The 16,215-nt window shown below is 30.0% G+C and overlaps 2 protein-coding genes across 3 annotated transcripts; both read left to right on the forward strand.

Moving 5' to 3' along the window:
* Nucleotides 1-7,175: 7,175 nt before the first annotated feature.
* Nucleotides 7,176-11,750, forward strand: LOC129881442 (beta-fructofuranosidase, insoluble isoenzyme 1-like). 2 transcript variants are annotated; one of them, XM_055955649.1, is made up of 5 exons: nucleotides 7,176-7,389; nucleotides 8,563-9,584; nucleotides 9,786-10,030; nucleotides 10,250-10,346; nucleotides 11,280-11,750. In XM_055955649.1, exons 1-5 carry the CDS (start codon nucleotides 7,188-7,190, stop codon nucleotides 11,457-11,459), a joined length of 1,746 nt encoding a protein of 581 aa, XP_055811624.1. In that variant the 5' UTR covers nucleotides 7,176-7,187; the 3' UTR covers nucleotides 11,460-11,750. The 2 variants fall into 2 exon arrangements, with proteins under 2 accessions (XP_055811624.1, XP_055811623.1); XM_055955648.1 differs by lacking the exon at nucleotides 7,176-7,389 and adding an exon at nucleotides 8,284-8,472.
* An 805-nt stretch (nucleotides 11,751-12,555) lies between these two features.
* On the forward strand, nucleotides 12,556-15,684 carry LOC129882167 (beta-fructofuranosidase, insoluble isoenzyme 1-like). The gene is made up of 6 exons (XM_055956344.1): nucleotides 12,556-12,816; nucleotides 13,491-13,499; nucleotides 13,600-14,615; nucleotides 14,704-14,948; nucleotides 15,074-15,170; nucleotides 15,315-15,684. Exons 1-6 carry the CDS (start codon nucleotides 12,630-12,632, stop codon nucleotides 15,495-15,497), a joined length of 1,737 nt encoding a protein of 578 aa, XP_055812319.1. The 5' UTR covers nucleotides 12,556-12,629; the 3' UTR covers nucleotides 15,498-15,684.
* Nucleotides 15,685-16,215: the final 531 nt, after the last annotated feature.

Raw genomic sequence — 16,215 nt, forward strand, 5'->3', positions numbered from 1 at the left:
TGAAATCCATTTCAGTGGAGCATATAATGTTGATGGCCCGAGGTAGAGCACTCAATGGACTGAAGATTCTGTGGCTGTGATTTGAGTCCTAGTTAGCTCTTACTTAGAATCCTCCCTTCAACTCAAATCTCAATGTCTAAATTTTGGATTCATCACTGTCTATAGACATGATGAGTCATTGAAACTTAATTTTAACAGTATCGTACCATTAAAACATGATGAATTTCTCCAAAGTCTTGAATTATACATTCAAAAAAAATGTATATTGTACAAGAGGCTAAGGAATATTTTACTTTATGGGACACCAAGTGAAAGCTGCAAAAGTAACACTTAATTAGTAGTTCACTTCATACATTGTGCCTTCTTGTTATAATAACCAATTTTTGTGCCCACTATATGAATAAGAGAAACATCTTTTCATTTCAAAGACAAGGCCTTGTCCAATTTTGGCAAAAGAACAACTTGCTTACCCACACTAAATGAATCTTAAGCCTAACTTAATTATAAAAGCTAACTACTAGGTAAGTGTAACTCAAAATCATATAGGCAGACCAAATTACCCGCTTACAATTAATGTGTGACTCTTGAATTTGGTTAAAGAAGTTAAAGTTGCTCCACGTGTGTATTTGATTTTTTTTTTAAAAGTCAAAATTTTAAACTACGAATTAAAAAGTGCTTGGTAACATTCAGTCATATTCCTTTGTTAAACTATCATTAAATAACTTTCGAGAATATCAAAATTATTCAAACCCCTTTTCATTATTCAAATTAGAGTCAAACTTGTTGTTTAATCATTAAATCCAAGAATAAATGTACACATGGTTATAAATATATAAATATGCAATGTTGTTAAATACTAAATTGTTACATCAACATCCACTTATTCTACCCTACATTTTATAATAAGACTCAAAAACAATATATATAAGAAGGAAAGAGTATAAAAAATTTTTATGGTTAAAAATTGAACAATATATTAATTTGATTTTAATAAATTAAAAAATTAATTAAATTGATTTAATTTTAATTTTAATTAAAAATTGATTTAAATCGAACAGTGAACACCTCTCGTTGTTATTATTACATCAATATTCACTCTTTCTCCACCACACTTTAGAATAAGACTTCAAAACAAATGCAAACTCCACTTTCCATTTATGGAGCTATGAATATAAAAATGTGCACTCTAGATTTTCTAATTGACATCCACAAAATTAAAAAAAAAAAAGCATGCCCTTAAACCTAATGCTTAAATCTGAAAATGATGGGGCTACTTCTAGAGTAAAAGGTGAAAAGAATAAATTTATTTATTTATTATATATTAATTTGCATGAACCATGAGAAATAGATTGCACATAAAAAAGTTCCTTGCTTTTCAAGTAAAAAGAAGGAAAAGAAAATAATAACTAAAAAGAATTGGAAGTCTTTTTACTTTCGTTTGGATCATGACGTTCGACGTTACTCTTAAAATTGTAGAAGCAATGCTGCAAAGAAGAAGAAAAATTATTGCTAATATAGTTCCATAAGAATTAAAAATTAAAACACTTGTTCGAGCCTCCAAAATGGAGAAACTTCTCGTAGAGAGCGTTTTCCTATTTTTGAGCCTTACTTGATGCAAATAAGATTAGTTTGGCCAGTAAGTTTTGCATACCAGATAATTACACACAAGAAAATGATTATTTTTATTCAAGATTATGATTTATGATTATTACATCAGGTTAACATGGGAAATAAAATTTTATTTATTTAATTTTTATAAAAATTAGGTATTTATGGTTAAGGGAAACCAACATAAAAGTTTTGATATAGAAGTTGCAACAATTTTGAAGGTGCAACAATTTTGGAGGTGCACATGTTTGCCAATTTTCCAATACCAAATGCATATCTTACACTTGGTTCTTTTTGAGGTATCACCAAATTATGCTAGGATTGTACTTGACTCTTCCAAAGAAGTTATAGCATATTGTGAAAACATGTCATCAAGTTAGATAAACCTTAGTGGAAGTGCATGTAGGAAGCTTGTCAACAATTTTTCTTTGTGATTTAGTAATACTTAAGATAGGGGCGGATTCAAAATCTGAAAATTATTATAGGTTTGAGTTTGAAATTCTTTCATTCATTTGATTTATAGGGCTCAAAGTATATATGTATTATTTGTATTTATTTAATAAATTATTGAATATAGGAAAAAGGGTTAAAAATGCCCTTAAACTATTGAAATGAACAAAAATGTCATCCGTTTATAATTTGATTTAAAAATGTCCTTATCATCAATACTTTGGTCCAAAAATGTCTTATTGTTATTTAATGAGTAAAAATTGCCCCTATTATTATAAAATGAGTCCAAAATGTCCTTTTCTGAATAAATATATTATTTTAAAAAAAAAATCTTGTTTCTTATAAAAATATTTTTTTTGACTCATTTCTACCTATTCTTGATTTACTATAACAACTATACGGGCTAGCCACTTTTTGGGACGATTTTGAAAATATCTGATATTTGAAAATTCTTTGAAGAGTAGCCACTTTTGGTGCAACAGCACCATCATAGTGTCATATATTTGAACTTAAACAAGTGAAAAATCTAGCATATTGCCATGATTTCTGATGAATACAAAAAATTGAATATTTTTCAAATCATTTTGAATTTTAAGCTATTTTTCAATTATAAGTCAAAAAATGGGTATTTTTTGGATTTTACCTTCATGCTCCAAAGATCCAGGTTTTTTTGAGAGAATGTTAGAATCTCACGTTGGTTTAAGGAATAAATAGTTTTCTCCTTATATTATGCTGTGTAATATACCCGACGAGTTAGCTTTTCAGTTCAATTAATTAGTATCTAAGTGTTGTATTTCTTTAAATAAAGAAGAAAAATGTCAAAATTGTGGGCATTTGATTGGTGGAAGTCAAAATATGGTGGCATAAATGTGTTCATAAGCACCAATCATGCCTCTAATTGCCTATAAATAAGCATCTCCACCATGAACACAACATCACCAAAAATTCAATTCTTTGTATAATAGAGGAGAGGTTTAGAGATTATTCTCTTGAAAATCTCCTTGGGAATAGTATTTTAGTTAATGGGGTGTGTAAGAGAAATATTGTGTATAATATGGTTGTAATAATTTTTCATATAGTAAATATTTTTTTGGATAGTTCGTGGTTTTTTCCGCATTGGGTTTCCACGTTAAATTTTATGTTGTTATTATTCTTTTTAAATTTCTCTGTTATTATTTTTTACTTGAGGTGATCCGGAAGGGACGGAAATTAGTCAGTGTTTTTTCCCAACAAGTGGCATCAGAGCCTTAGGTGTGGAATAATTTTTTTGAAATTTTAGTATGCTCTGTGGTTGCAGCTTTGTCTGAGCTTCCACATTAGAAAAAATTTCTGAATTAAAATTATTGTTTTCAAGCAGAAGTTCCGTCTTGGTGGAGTAGCAAGTGGAGTTTGATTCCGGTGGAGTTTTCTATTCTGGTGGAGTTGCTTTGGGGTACTTATATATTTGATAATAGAAGAAATAAGTATAATCTAAAGAGGTTCTGACTAAGGAAAGACTTGGTATTTAAGTGTATTCGTTGTGATCCACCTCACTTTCTTGAAAAGTAATTTAGTGGGTACTTTTTTTTACTGTTATTGTCCATTTATTAGTACTGTTAAGCATGTTGGTTAGAGAATGAGTTTTGGAGCTTGTTGCGTGAGAAAATAAAGTCAAACCTGATGAAAAATTATCCGCAAGTGTTGTCAAAATCTGGTATGCATTAGTTAAGAGATGAAGAAGTTTCAGCAGTGGTTCTCGAACTATGGCGGTTGTGATTTATGACATGTATGATTGCGGTGGGGATGTAATTTTGGGACTTTTGTGGTTCTCTGTTAACGCAAGGAGGGATCAAAAGAGGTGGTCAAAGATTCAAGTATGGTCAAATGGTAAAAATAAAATTGAGGATTTGACTAGTGAAATTTTGGAATCTTTGTGGACTGAAATTTTGATTAATAGCTAGTAAACTCGGACAAGGTAGGATTGTAAGGAGCAATTCGACAAAGGCTCCGACAGTACACTGGGATAGGTATCCTTATGACATGTTGTAATTCTCCAAGGTTTGTCATGATAGAGGATGGTATAATTCTAGCGTGTCCATATTTGCACATGGGCATTGATTGATAGGTGATGCCAAGATGTACGGTAGAAAGGATGTTGATGTCTAATGGACTCTCAGGAAATCAACAAGAGGATTGCACCATAAGTTATTAGCATGTTTTTTTGATATGAGGCAAAACTGAAATTCTTGAAATTGAAAAATGATTTCAAGTGAAAAATCTTGGATTGGTGATATTCAATCTAAGTGGAGGTACTCTTTATGGTGGGGGTATGATAATTTTTGATAGTAGAGTTATGACTGTCGGTAGTAGACAATGTGAAGGTTGCAGTTGCGCATGGTTGGCCAAGTTTTGAGTCAGGTGGAGAACTGATTCTGTTATGTGTAGATGGACAACTGCAAAAGCTAACGAGTTATATTTTTCTTCTTTTTCAAAGGTGGATATTTGTTGTATTTGTTTGAATAAAACAGAAAAATGTCAAAATTGTGGGCAATTGGTTGGTGGAAGTTAAGAAAGAAAGTTAATTGTTTTCACACATTTTGTCAAATATGGTGGCATAAATGTGTTCATAAGCACCAACCATGCCTCTACATTGCCTATAAATAGACATCTCCACCATGAACACAACATCACCAAAAATTCAATTCTTTGTATACTAGAGGAGAGGTTTAGAGATTATTCTCTTGAAGATCTCTTTGGGAATAGTATTTTAGGAATTGGGGTGTGTGAGAGAAATATTATGTATTATATGGTTGTAAAAAATTTTCATATAGTAAATATTTTTTTGGGTGATCCGTAGTTCTTTCCGCATTGGATTTCCACGTTAAATCTTGTGTTATTATTCTCTTTAAATTTCTCTGTTATTATTTTATGTTTGAAGGTGGTCCGAAAGGGGCGGAAATTAATCGGTGCTTTTCCCAAACACTAAGGTCATTTTTTGCATAATTTTTATACATTTTTCTAAATGCAATTCACAAGAATTTACACATATTTTGGCAATGGAATCCACTAAAAACTCAAAGGTGGAAAAGCAATTTGAAGAAAAAAAAGTAGTAGTACTTGTGCAGCCAGCTATTAAGTAACTGCAAATATTCCAAGACATATTTATGCAAATGGAAAGAAAAAAGATAATTTTTTTGCCAAATTCATCAATAAATTTTCCACAAATTAGTATATACTTAAGTAAATGTGATGTGTAATGCACTTGTTCTTGTTATGCATACTCAGCACCTATTCATCTATCCATTTTTGTTACATTTTCAATAATTACTGTGGTCCTATCCAATTTTATTTTGAGACTCAATCATCATGATTACACATTATTTAAGGTTCGAGTTACACTAGAAGACAGATGAGAATACTATTGATCCTCCTTATAAAGCGTGGCTAGAAAAAAAAATACATATTATTTGAATAAAAGAAATTCAAAGGTAATGATTACTCTTGTCTATTGTGTGAGGTGTCATTAATCTAGTCTAAAATCCATTAAAATTTGGTTGATTGATTGTTTATCCAATGGATTTCCGATAGATTTCGTCCGTCGAAATTTGGTTAGTCAGTAATGTTTCTAACAGATTTTTGATTGATTTCGTCATAAAGGAAATTCCCATTTTATTTAGTTGTGTTTTTTTCTTCCAAAGGAAATCTCCATATTTTTTATATCTTGTGTTAAGAGTTTTGAGTTGAATGTTCTTGCGTGGTATATTAAACCAAACTTTGGTTAGTTTATTTTTACAATCTCTACAATTTAAATTTTAATTATAGGTTTTAGATTTGAGGACATCGATTTCAAGTGTTAGTCAGTCCAATCGAGTTTAAAAGTACATAGCTAATCGAGAACATATCCATATCACATTTGAAAAACGTAAATTTTCTATGTGCGTTCTTGTTGGAATACCGACAAAAAAATGGAATTTCTGATGAAAAATTCGTCAAAAATATTTCGACGAGCCAATTTTATTCCATCGGAAATTTACATATTTTTTTTTAGTATTGAATTTATTCATCGAAAAGGATGAATTCCACACGATATTTATTTCATTGTGCTTAACTAGTTTCATGTTTAAAATTCTACATTATATTTGTTTTCATCATATGTTCCATCCACTCACAAACATCCTCAACAATTGTCTCATTTATTTGGTGAATTTGGAGGGGAATAGAATATATGGTCTTTTCAATTATATGTTATATACTTTGTGAACAAAACAAAACATTTTGTTTTTGTTATGCAATGATAAACACTCTTCATCTCCAGACTCTAATTTTAAGATTGTGAATTCGATTTTGGAGTCACCTATAAAAAGGTGAGTTTTTAGAAAGTGGTAAAAAACTTAATATGTGGTGTATAACCAAAAATTCTTCTCAAAGACGGAATCGTGATTTTAAATTTATGAATTCTGAATTTCAAAAAAAAAATAGTTTACTGAATTTGATAAATTATTTTTATTACAAATATACTCACATTTATTCTAAAGTTACTGAATCCTGCAAAATCCGTGCTTATATAATTATATAGTTGCTACTATAATTGGTAACATTAGGCAAATTTTTATAGTTAGGTGTAGGTTGGTATTAGGTTTCATTTTCTCGATCTTTCACATTGCCTAACTTGTATTTTTATTTTAATGTTTTATAACGAGTACATAAAATTACACACACACGTTAGGTTTCATTTTCTAGATTCGATAAAAAATTACACGATATACATAAAATTAAAATTATATTTTATGTATATATAATAAATATTGAATTTTATCAATTTAATTTATATATATATATATATATATATATATATATATATTTTAATCATTTAATGAAAATTTTAATTCCGCTAAATGCTAATGACTAAGCTCTGGGAAGAAAGAGAAGGCTCGAAAAAAACGGCTATACAATTGAAGTTTATCTAAAATATATATATATATATATATATTTACATCCATTTTAATTAAAGAAAATATATAAATCAACCGTTTTTTAATTTCTATCCACTCATCATAGTTGGTTTTCTCTATAAATAATCCAACATTCTTTCTTTTCTTCTTCATTATTTTTAAGTATCTTTCTCCAAATCACACACACACAAAAAAAAAATGAAATTCTTATTTATGAAAAGCTATTCTCTTTGGGCTTTGGAAATTTATTTATTTTGCTTTTCTATAATTTTATCAAACATTTATGGGGTGTTTGCTTCTCATAAGGTTTTTTTGGACTTGCAATCTTCAAGTGCTGTTAGTGTCAAGAATGTTCATAGAACTGGTTTTCATTTTCAACCTCCTAAGCATTGGATCAATGGTATGTTCATCTTTACTTTTGTAGCATACGTAAAATTTCAGGCGAACAGTTTTGGTTTACTGTAACAATTCTGACTTAAGTGTGAGTTTGAATATACGAATTTGCATGTAAACATATATATATTGTCAAAAGTCTTGTGTACAAATATGTGTCATGTATTTATTGATTTGGTGTAAATATGAGTACAGATAAATTTAATTGATGGTGCAATTTTATTAAGATAATTAATTCATCATAGAGGAGAAAAAACTTGAGAAAAAACGAGTATTTTAATAGTTTTAATGAGAAGTTCAAATGTTGCTGTTTCTTTTGTTATATTTTGAAAAATAATTTTTGTTTTACTGATCATTTTTGTTACAATAGGTTAGTTTTGTTTTATTCAGTATTCCGTATTCGTTTTAAAATCCAATTAATTTGAAGTCATAGTAAAATATTCTACTTTAATTCCTAAAATTAGATTAATTATTATGGCAAGACAACTACAAGGATAATATTTTGGATAAAAATATGCAAAAGAGAAAAAGAAACATGAAATATATGAAAAAGCTCTTTTGACCTAAGATTTTGTCCATAGAATTAATTAAGGTGAAAATCAATTTGTTGGAGGCACCCTTTTTATTCCCCATGGCATTTTCTTCTCCCATATACTTTTTCTCCTAAATTATTATTATTATTATTATAAAATTACATGTATCATTCTACATAATGATATATATGTTTTTATAGTAACAATAAATGTCATAACATGTTTCTGACCACAATTTCAAACACTTCTTTTTCTTTATTTTTTTAAATTACATATTAAATCAAACTACACCGCAAAAATTAAAATGATTCATTAATTTGCAGAGAAGACTAATTAGTTATTTTTGTATTTCCTACATATCTGTGTTCTCACCTTTCATTTGTTAATTGCTAGTATTTGATTATTATTTGTTTGCTAGTATTGGATTATTTCTCAGTTATTAATTAATTATGGAATGCATTCAACTGTCTTCACTAATCATTTCTTTTTTAAAATTCTTTTGTTCTTATATGGTCTCACTCCATGGATGCCTTTCAAATATACAATAGACCCTAATGGTAAGTTATATATTCTTCTTTTTATTCTGTTTTCTTAAATACTATATATATTTTTATATATTATTGAGTTTCATGTTTTTCTTTCAACAGCACCAATGTATTACAATGGAGTGTATCATCTTTTCTATCAATACAATCCAAAAGGATCAGTATGGGGCAACATTGTTTGGGCGCATTCAGTTTCAAAAGACTTGATAAATTGGATTCATTTAGAGCCTGCAATTTATCCATCCAAAACATTTGACAAATATGGTGCTTGGTCTGGATCAGCAACTATTCTACCTAATAGAAAGCCTGTTATCTTATACACCGGAGTAGTAGATTCCCATGACACCCAAGTTCAAAACTATGCTATCCCGGCCAACTTGTCTGATCCATATCTTCGTAAATGGATCAAACCCAATAATAACCCCTTGATTGTTCCTGACAATAGCATCAACAAAACCAAATTTCGTGATCCAACAACAGCTTGGATGGGTGAAGATGGGCTTTGGAGAATTGTGATAGGAAGTTTAAGAAAACACAGGGGGTTGGCATTATTGTACAGAAGTAGAGACTTCATGAAATGGGTCAAGGCTCAACACCCACTTCACTCATCACCTCATACTGGAAATTGGGAATGTCCTGATTTTTTTCCTGTATCATTGAAAAATACTAATGGTTTAGATGCATCGTATCGCGGCAAAAATGTTAAATATGTCCTTAAAAATAGCCTTGATGTAACTAGGTTTGAGTACTACACAATTGGCATGTATGACACCAAAAAAGACAGGTACATTCCGAATAACAATTCTATTGATGGTTGGAAGGGATTGAGGCTTGACTATGGGAATTTCTACGCATCTAAATCTTTTTACGACCCTAGCAAGAATCGAAGAATCGTGTGGGGTTGGACTAATGAATCAGATGTTTTACCTGATGATGAAATCAAGAAAGGATGGGCTGGAATTCAAGCTATTCCACGCAAAATATGGCTCGATCCAAGTGGTAAACAATTGGTTCAATGGCCTATTGAAGAATTAGAAATCTTAAGAAAGCAAAAGGTCCAATTGAACAACAAGAAGTTGAGCAAGGGAGAAAAGTTTGAAGTTAGAGGAATCTCATCATCACAGGTTTTAACTTTTTATGGTTAAACTAAAGTACTTTGAATATTCCAACTAAAACAATCCCAATTTTTATACTTTAATTTAAAATTATAATTAGTATGCAATGTATAATCAATATATAATGATTACTAGTTTATAATTTGCGTATGATTAGTCTGTAAATAATTATAGACTTGTTATATATTGGTGATAATTATAGATTTGCAGGCTGATATTGAAGTGTCATTCGCTTTTTCAAATTTAAACAAGGCTGAGCAATTTGATCCTAAATGGGCCGACCTTTATGCCCAAGATGTTTGTGCCATAAAGGATTCAACTATCCAAGGTGGGCTTGGACCATTTGGGCTTGCGACATTAGCTTCTAAAAACTTGGAAGAATACACACCTGTTTTCTTCCGAGTGTTTAAGGCTCAAAAATATTATAAGATTCTCATGTGCTCAGATGCTAGAAGGTTTGTTTTTTCAATCCAATTATTTATAATGATCAAAGTTTACATATAGCATGTTTAGACCTATTGAGCATGAATAATATAATATAGGAGGACAATATTGAGTAAATCAAGAATTATGATGATCTGACTTTGATATCATATACAGATATCTACTTATCAATCATCCATTAGTGTCATTGAAAAACTCTAACCTTATTTACTTTCTTTGTTAATGGGCAGATCTACCATGAGACATAATGAAGCAATGTACAAGCCATCATTTGCTGGATATGTAGATGTTGATTTAGTAGACAAGAAGTTATCTCTTAGATGTTTGGTAAGTTTGCTTTCATCATTTTTTTTTAATTTATAATTTGTTTGATCAAACTTTTAAGATACGGGTATTTTAAAAAGAATTTTTCAAAGAATTTTTTTTTTTTGAAAAGTAACGATTTGTATTTGACTAATCAATTGAAAAATACTTTTATTAATATTAGAGCATCAATTTATATTTGGTCAAGCTTTCAAATAATGCTTATGGGGAGAAGCTACTTTTTGTAAACTACTTAAAATTGTTGGAAAAATAATTTTAATTAGTATCTCAAAAAGAATAAGAATTATATTTTAATTAAGCTAATTTATTCAGCCTTTATGAGAATTATTGGCCATTGATATCCCTTCCTTAAATGGCATTGTTTGACCATTTTTCCTTTTCCAAATTGCTAACGGTAACTATTAATATGGTCATTATTCTTCATGATTAGCAATTACTCTCCTTTATTCCCATTATTAATTTCCTTGCTTTAACCGTTGGAGCAATCAATCATTCTTGTGAGGTGAATCCTTTTTTCCTATATATATTCACATGATATTTTCATAGAAAATATAGAAAAGAAATATGTTCCTTCCTATTGTTTAAGTTGCTGGGTTTTCTATCAATCTAAACTCTTTGTTAGATTCTGGCTCCTAGTTTTAATACTAGAAGAGCTTGTTGAATTCTTGGGGATACAACATCTTAACTGTGAAATATCCTTAAGGACAGTGCCATAGACATGCCTCAAGCTACGAGATTTGCGTGATTTTCAATAATTTTACAACAAAAATCACTTGTAGTTTCCTATAAACTTTAGACAAACACCTTTTAACTCTTTAAATTAAGAATTTTTTGACTTTCCACCAGCTTTGTCAACATGCTATAAATATGTTCAACTCTCTCTATCTCCTCTTGAATTCTTTTTACTAACTCTTTTTTACCATCAATATGTTTTAGATTGATAACTCAGTAGTGGAGAGTTTTGGTGCTGGTGGAAAAACATGCATAACATCAAGGGTCTATCCAACATTAGCAATCCATGATAATGCACATTTATTTGTCTTCAACAATGGTACAGAGACGATCACAATTGAGACTTTGAATGCTTGGAGCATGGATACACCTAAGATGCAATAAACATTTTCAAGAAATGAATTATGTCTACAATTATATGTGTCCTCAATATGTCCAAAAAGACAAAAGTTGTATCAAATTTAATAGTAGATGATGTCCACAAGAATCCTCCATAATTGTCTCTCATTTGTTCTGGTGAATTTAGAAGGCAAAGAGTATATATATGGACTTATCTTTTACCATATATATACTAAGAAATTTGTTAGCTTTCCTTTTTGTTGGTTACAAAATCAAATGTGTGGTCTTATGTAGAACTAATATTTGGTAATATTAGGCAAGTTGTTATGTGACTTATTTTATTAAAATAATTAAGAAGAAGTTTAAAGAGAAGAGTACAAGTAAGCGGAAGGCTAAATTTTACCTTACTAATCCTATTGAGGCACCAAATCCCTATTAACAAGCATGTAAAATATGAGAAGAAGAAAGAACTAAATAAGTTATAATAATTCTATAATTTATAATATACTTTATGATAATATTACAGATAAGAATATATATTACTTAATTAATGACAAACTATAAAAGCAAAGAAGGAAATGGCGTGATCAGCCTCAAAAAAAAAAATCACAAATGAATAACTTAAATACAATAGATGGCCTAAATAGAGTAGCCTGTCTGTTGGAATCTATCCAAAAATACTTGATAATTGATTTTTAGTTTTTAGAGAAGCACCATATTGTTACTTATTATTCTTTGGAGATTTTTTCCCCTAAAGATATCGTATATATATTTGAACAAATTTACCCCTTTATTGTATTTATGTAAATTGGAAAATCCCCAAGCTTTGCATTATTTTTTGAATTCTTTTTTTTTTAACAATATTAAAGAAAGGAAATAGAAAATTAAATGGCAAAAGACCTGTTCTCATGGAAGGAAACAATAACCAACAAAGTATCCAAATTAATCGCAAAAACTTTCGATAAATATTATCCAAACCAATAAAAAAAAATATCCTATCCATTTAATTAATTTTTTTTTAAAAAAATAATCCTAAATCAACTCTCCATCTTTCAATCAAAAACAAACTCTACCCTTTTTTTTCACTATAAATACTCTGCATATTTTCAGTTTTTTCTTCATTCCCCAAGTTTCTTTCTCCCTATCAAAAATTATTTAAATTAAATATTTACTATCTGTCAAAGCCCAATTATTGAAGATTAAAAAAATATAACTATGGAGTATTCATCTCGTTGGGCTTTGCCAATTATCTTAGTTTGTTTTTTTGTAGTTTTATTATCCAATAATGTTGTGTTTGCTTCCCACAAAGTTTTTATTCATTTGCAATCTAAAAGTGCCGTAAATGTTCAAACTGTTCATAAACCTGGTTACCATTTTAGACCAGAAAAACATTGGATCAATGGTATGTATACACGTTTTTTTGCGTGTTATGTTCTTTATATATGTTTCAATTTTATTCTGAATTTTATGGAACGTGTTATGTTTAGTCTAGATTTGATACTAGTAATCCACCATATGTTGTGTTACGCTGTTTATATCTAGATATTCTATTCTTTATATATGTGTCAATTTTTTTTTGAATTCTATAGAATGTATTATGTTTAGTCTAGATTTGATACTAATAATCCATCATATGTTATGTTAAGTTGTAGATGCATGTGATACAACGTACTATGTTTAGTCTAGATTTGTCGCTAATAATCCATTATTCATAGTGTTAAGTTGTCTATATTACCTTCCATCGATGGTTCTATTGCTTATGTATGTGTCAATTTTTTTGAATTTTGTCAGCCATGTTGCGGCTAGTGTAGATTCTCACTAATAATCCTATCATTCGTTGTGTTAAGTTGTCTAAATGTAACAAGTATTTATCATTCGAAATTTCGAATAACTTTCTTTTTTCTAGATTGATGTGTTATTAATCATGTTTACTATGTTAATATTTCTATAGATGCATGACATGTATTAATACGATTTTCTTCTTTTTGTCGTTTCTCATATTTTTTTAACCTATCAATTATCTTACTAATCATTTCTTGTCCTTTTTTTTATGGACTCCCTCGATGCCTTCAATAGATCCCAATGGTGAGTCAAATATTATTATTTTTAACTTGTTTTATTTTTATTACATAATGCCATAAAATAATTTTGCTAATTATGTTATTGTTTTTCATATTTTAAACAGCACCAATGTATTACAATGGAGTCTATCATCTATTCTACCAATACAATCCAAACGGGTCTGTATGGGGCAACATTGTTTGGGCTCATTCAGTCTCAAAGGACTTGATCAATTGGATCGATTTAGAGCCCGCAATTTACCCATCCAAGCCATTTGACCAATTTGGTACATGGTCTGGATCAGCAACTATTCTACCTGGTAACAAGCCCATTATCTTGTACACTGGAATAGTAGATGCCAACAAAACTCAAGTCCAAAATTACGCCGTTCCAGCCAATTTATCTGATCCGTATCTCCGTGAATGGATCAAGCCCGACAATAACCCATTAATCGTACCTGATGTTAGCATCAACAAGACCCAATTCCGTGACCCAACAACAGCTTGGATGGGCAAAGATGGACATTGGAGAATTGTGATGGGAAGTTTGAGAAAAAAGAGGGGATTAGCCATAATGTACAGAAGCAAAGATTTCATGAAATGGGTTAAGGCTAAACACCCACTTCACTCAACTAATGGTACTGGAAATTGGGAATGTCCTGATTTTTTCCCTGTTTCATTGCAAGGAACTAATGGGCTAGATCAATATGGTGAAGAGCATAAGTATGTGCTTAAAAATAGTATGGATCTTACTCGATTCGAGTACTATACTATTGGTAAGTATGATACTAAAAAGGATAGGTACATTCCAGATGTTGGTTCGGTCGATACTTGGAAGGGATTGAGATTAGACTATGGAAATTTCTATGCATCAAAGTCATTCTATGACCCAAGCAAGAACCGAAGGGTTATTTGGGGATGGGCTAATGAATCAGATATATTCCCTGAGGATGATAACGCGAAAGGATGGGCTGGAATTCAGTTGATCCCACGTAAAGTATGGCTCGACCCAAGTGGTAAACAATTGGTTCAATGGCCTGTTGAAGAATTGGACTCCCTAAGAACCCAAAAGGTCCAATTGAGCAACAAGAAGTTGAACAATGGAGAAAAGGTTGAAGTTACAGGAATCACACCCGCACAGGTATAGACTTATTATTATTGTTATTGTTATTATTATCGTTTAATGCCTAGATACGAATTAAGGATTTAAACTTTACAAAAAATGACAGGCTGATGTAGAAGTGACATTCTCTTTCTCAAGTTTGGATAAGGCAGAGCCATTTGATCCTAGTTGGGCTGATCTTTACGCACAAGATGTTTGCTCCCTCAAGGGTGCAGATGTTCAAGGAGGGCTTGGGCCATTTGGTCTTGCTACATTGGCTACTGAAAACTTAGAAGAAAACACACCTGTTTTTTTCCGAGTTTTCAAAGCACAACAAAATTATAAAGTTCTCTTGTGCTCTGATGCTAAAAGGTACATATAAAATTTGGCATGTTGGTAATGTTTTCGATTGATTTTCATATATTAGTAGTGTATTTTTCTCTTTATTAACACCTTTTTAGATCACTTGAGAAATTGACAAACCTTTTGTTTTATAGGTCAACTCTTAAGTACAATGAAACAATGTACAAAGTTTCATTTGCTGGATATGTGGATGTTGATTTGACGGACAAGAAATTGTCACTCAGAAGCTTGGTAACTTTTCTTTTATCCTTAATTAGATATTTCAGATTCCAAATTGAATATTGAATTCTGAATGAAAAATCGAAAAAGATAAACATTTCAATTCTATTTATAGAAACTCTTTTGTTAATTTTTTTTTTGTTTTTTTTTTTGTAGATTGATAATTCAGTTATTGAAAGTTTCGGTGCTGGTGGAAAGACATGCATAACATCAAGAGTTTATCCAACATTGGCAATTGATGACAAGGCACATTTATTTGCCTTCAATAATGGAACTGAGCCAATAACAATTGAGACTTTGGATGCATGGAGTATGAGCAAAGCTAAGATACAATATTGAAAAAAGACTTAGGAGAAGGGAGATGGAAAAGGGGGAAATATGAGATTTTGATGGACATAAGAGTTTATTGTTTTGATATTTCAACTCTATTTTTGTCTGTCAAATTAGATATCCCTTGAGTCAAAAAAAATGTATATATCTATCCTCTATTTTCAATTTATGAGAATAATACTATGTTTTTGCTTTCAAAATAGTTGTTCTTTATCCTTTTGTTCTATCGCACACTTATCTTATTGTTATATCGTTAGATATGTAGAATTGAGGTAAATATTTACTATGGAAACTTGGACATTATAGAGAATGAGAAGAGCTTTTTATATTCGCTAAAGAAGTACATAAAGAGATGTGAGAATATATATAAATATATATCAAAGAAATGGTAAAAAAATGTTATATCGGTAGATTTTCTTGAGACTATAACATCTCTTATCTATCGAAAGAAGGAAAGATTTTATAGACATTTATTACTATCTTCATTTTAATTTGTTTGTCTTATTTTGACTTCAAATGAAGTTTAAGAAAGTAAAAAATACTTTTGAATCTTGTGTAATTGAACTAAATATATGTCAAATGTATTAAAATGTTCTTTAATCTCGTGATCTTAAACACGTCATTTGGAAAATTGAAATTAAATAGTTATAAAAAAAAGACATTCTTTTTTAAACATATTAAAAAATAGATAAACAAATTCAAATAAAAAAATATTAATTAATGTGAT

Source organism: Solanum dulcamara, chromosome 3 (assembly GCF_947179165.1).
Source record: "Solanum dulcamara chromosome 3, daSolDulc1.2, whole genome shotgun sequence".
NCBI classification, from domain to species: domain Eukaryota; kingdom Viridiplantae; phylum Streptophyta; class Magnoliopsida; order Solanales; family Solanaceae; genus Solanum; species Solanum dulcamara.

What these genes read in the sequence shown, in the direction of transcription:
- LOC129881442 (XM_055955649.1), top strand. Translation starts at nt 7,188, where the DNA reads ATGAAATTCTTATTTATGAAAAGCTATTCTCTTTGGGCTTTGGAAATT. An exon ending in GAGGAATCTCATCATCACAG is followed by an intron (nt 9,585 to 9,785) that starts GTTTTAACTTTT and finishes ATAGATTTGCAG; the next exon opens with GCTGATATTGAAGTGTCATT. An exon ending in AGTTATCTCTTAGATGTTTG is followed by an intron (nt 10,347 to 11,279) that starts GTAAGTTTGCTT and finishes AATATGTTTTAG; the next exon opens with ATTGATAACTCAGTAGTGGA.
- LOC129882167 (XM_055956344.1), top strand. Translation starts at nt 12,630, where the DNA reads ATGGAGTATTCATCTCGTTGGGCTTTGCCAATTATCTTAGTTTGTTTT. An exon ending in TTGTGCTCTGATGCTAAAAG is followed by an intron (nt 14,949 to 15,073) that starts GTACATATAAAA and finishes TTTGTTTTATAG; the next exon opens with GTCAACTCTTAAGTACAATG. An exon ending in AATTGTCACTCAGAAGCTTG is followed by an intron (nt 15,171 to 15,314) that starts GTAACTTTTCTT and finishes TTTTTTTTGTAG; the next exon opens with ATTGATAATTCAGTTATTGA.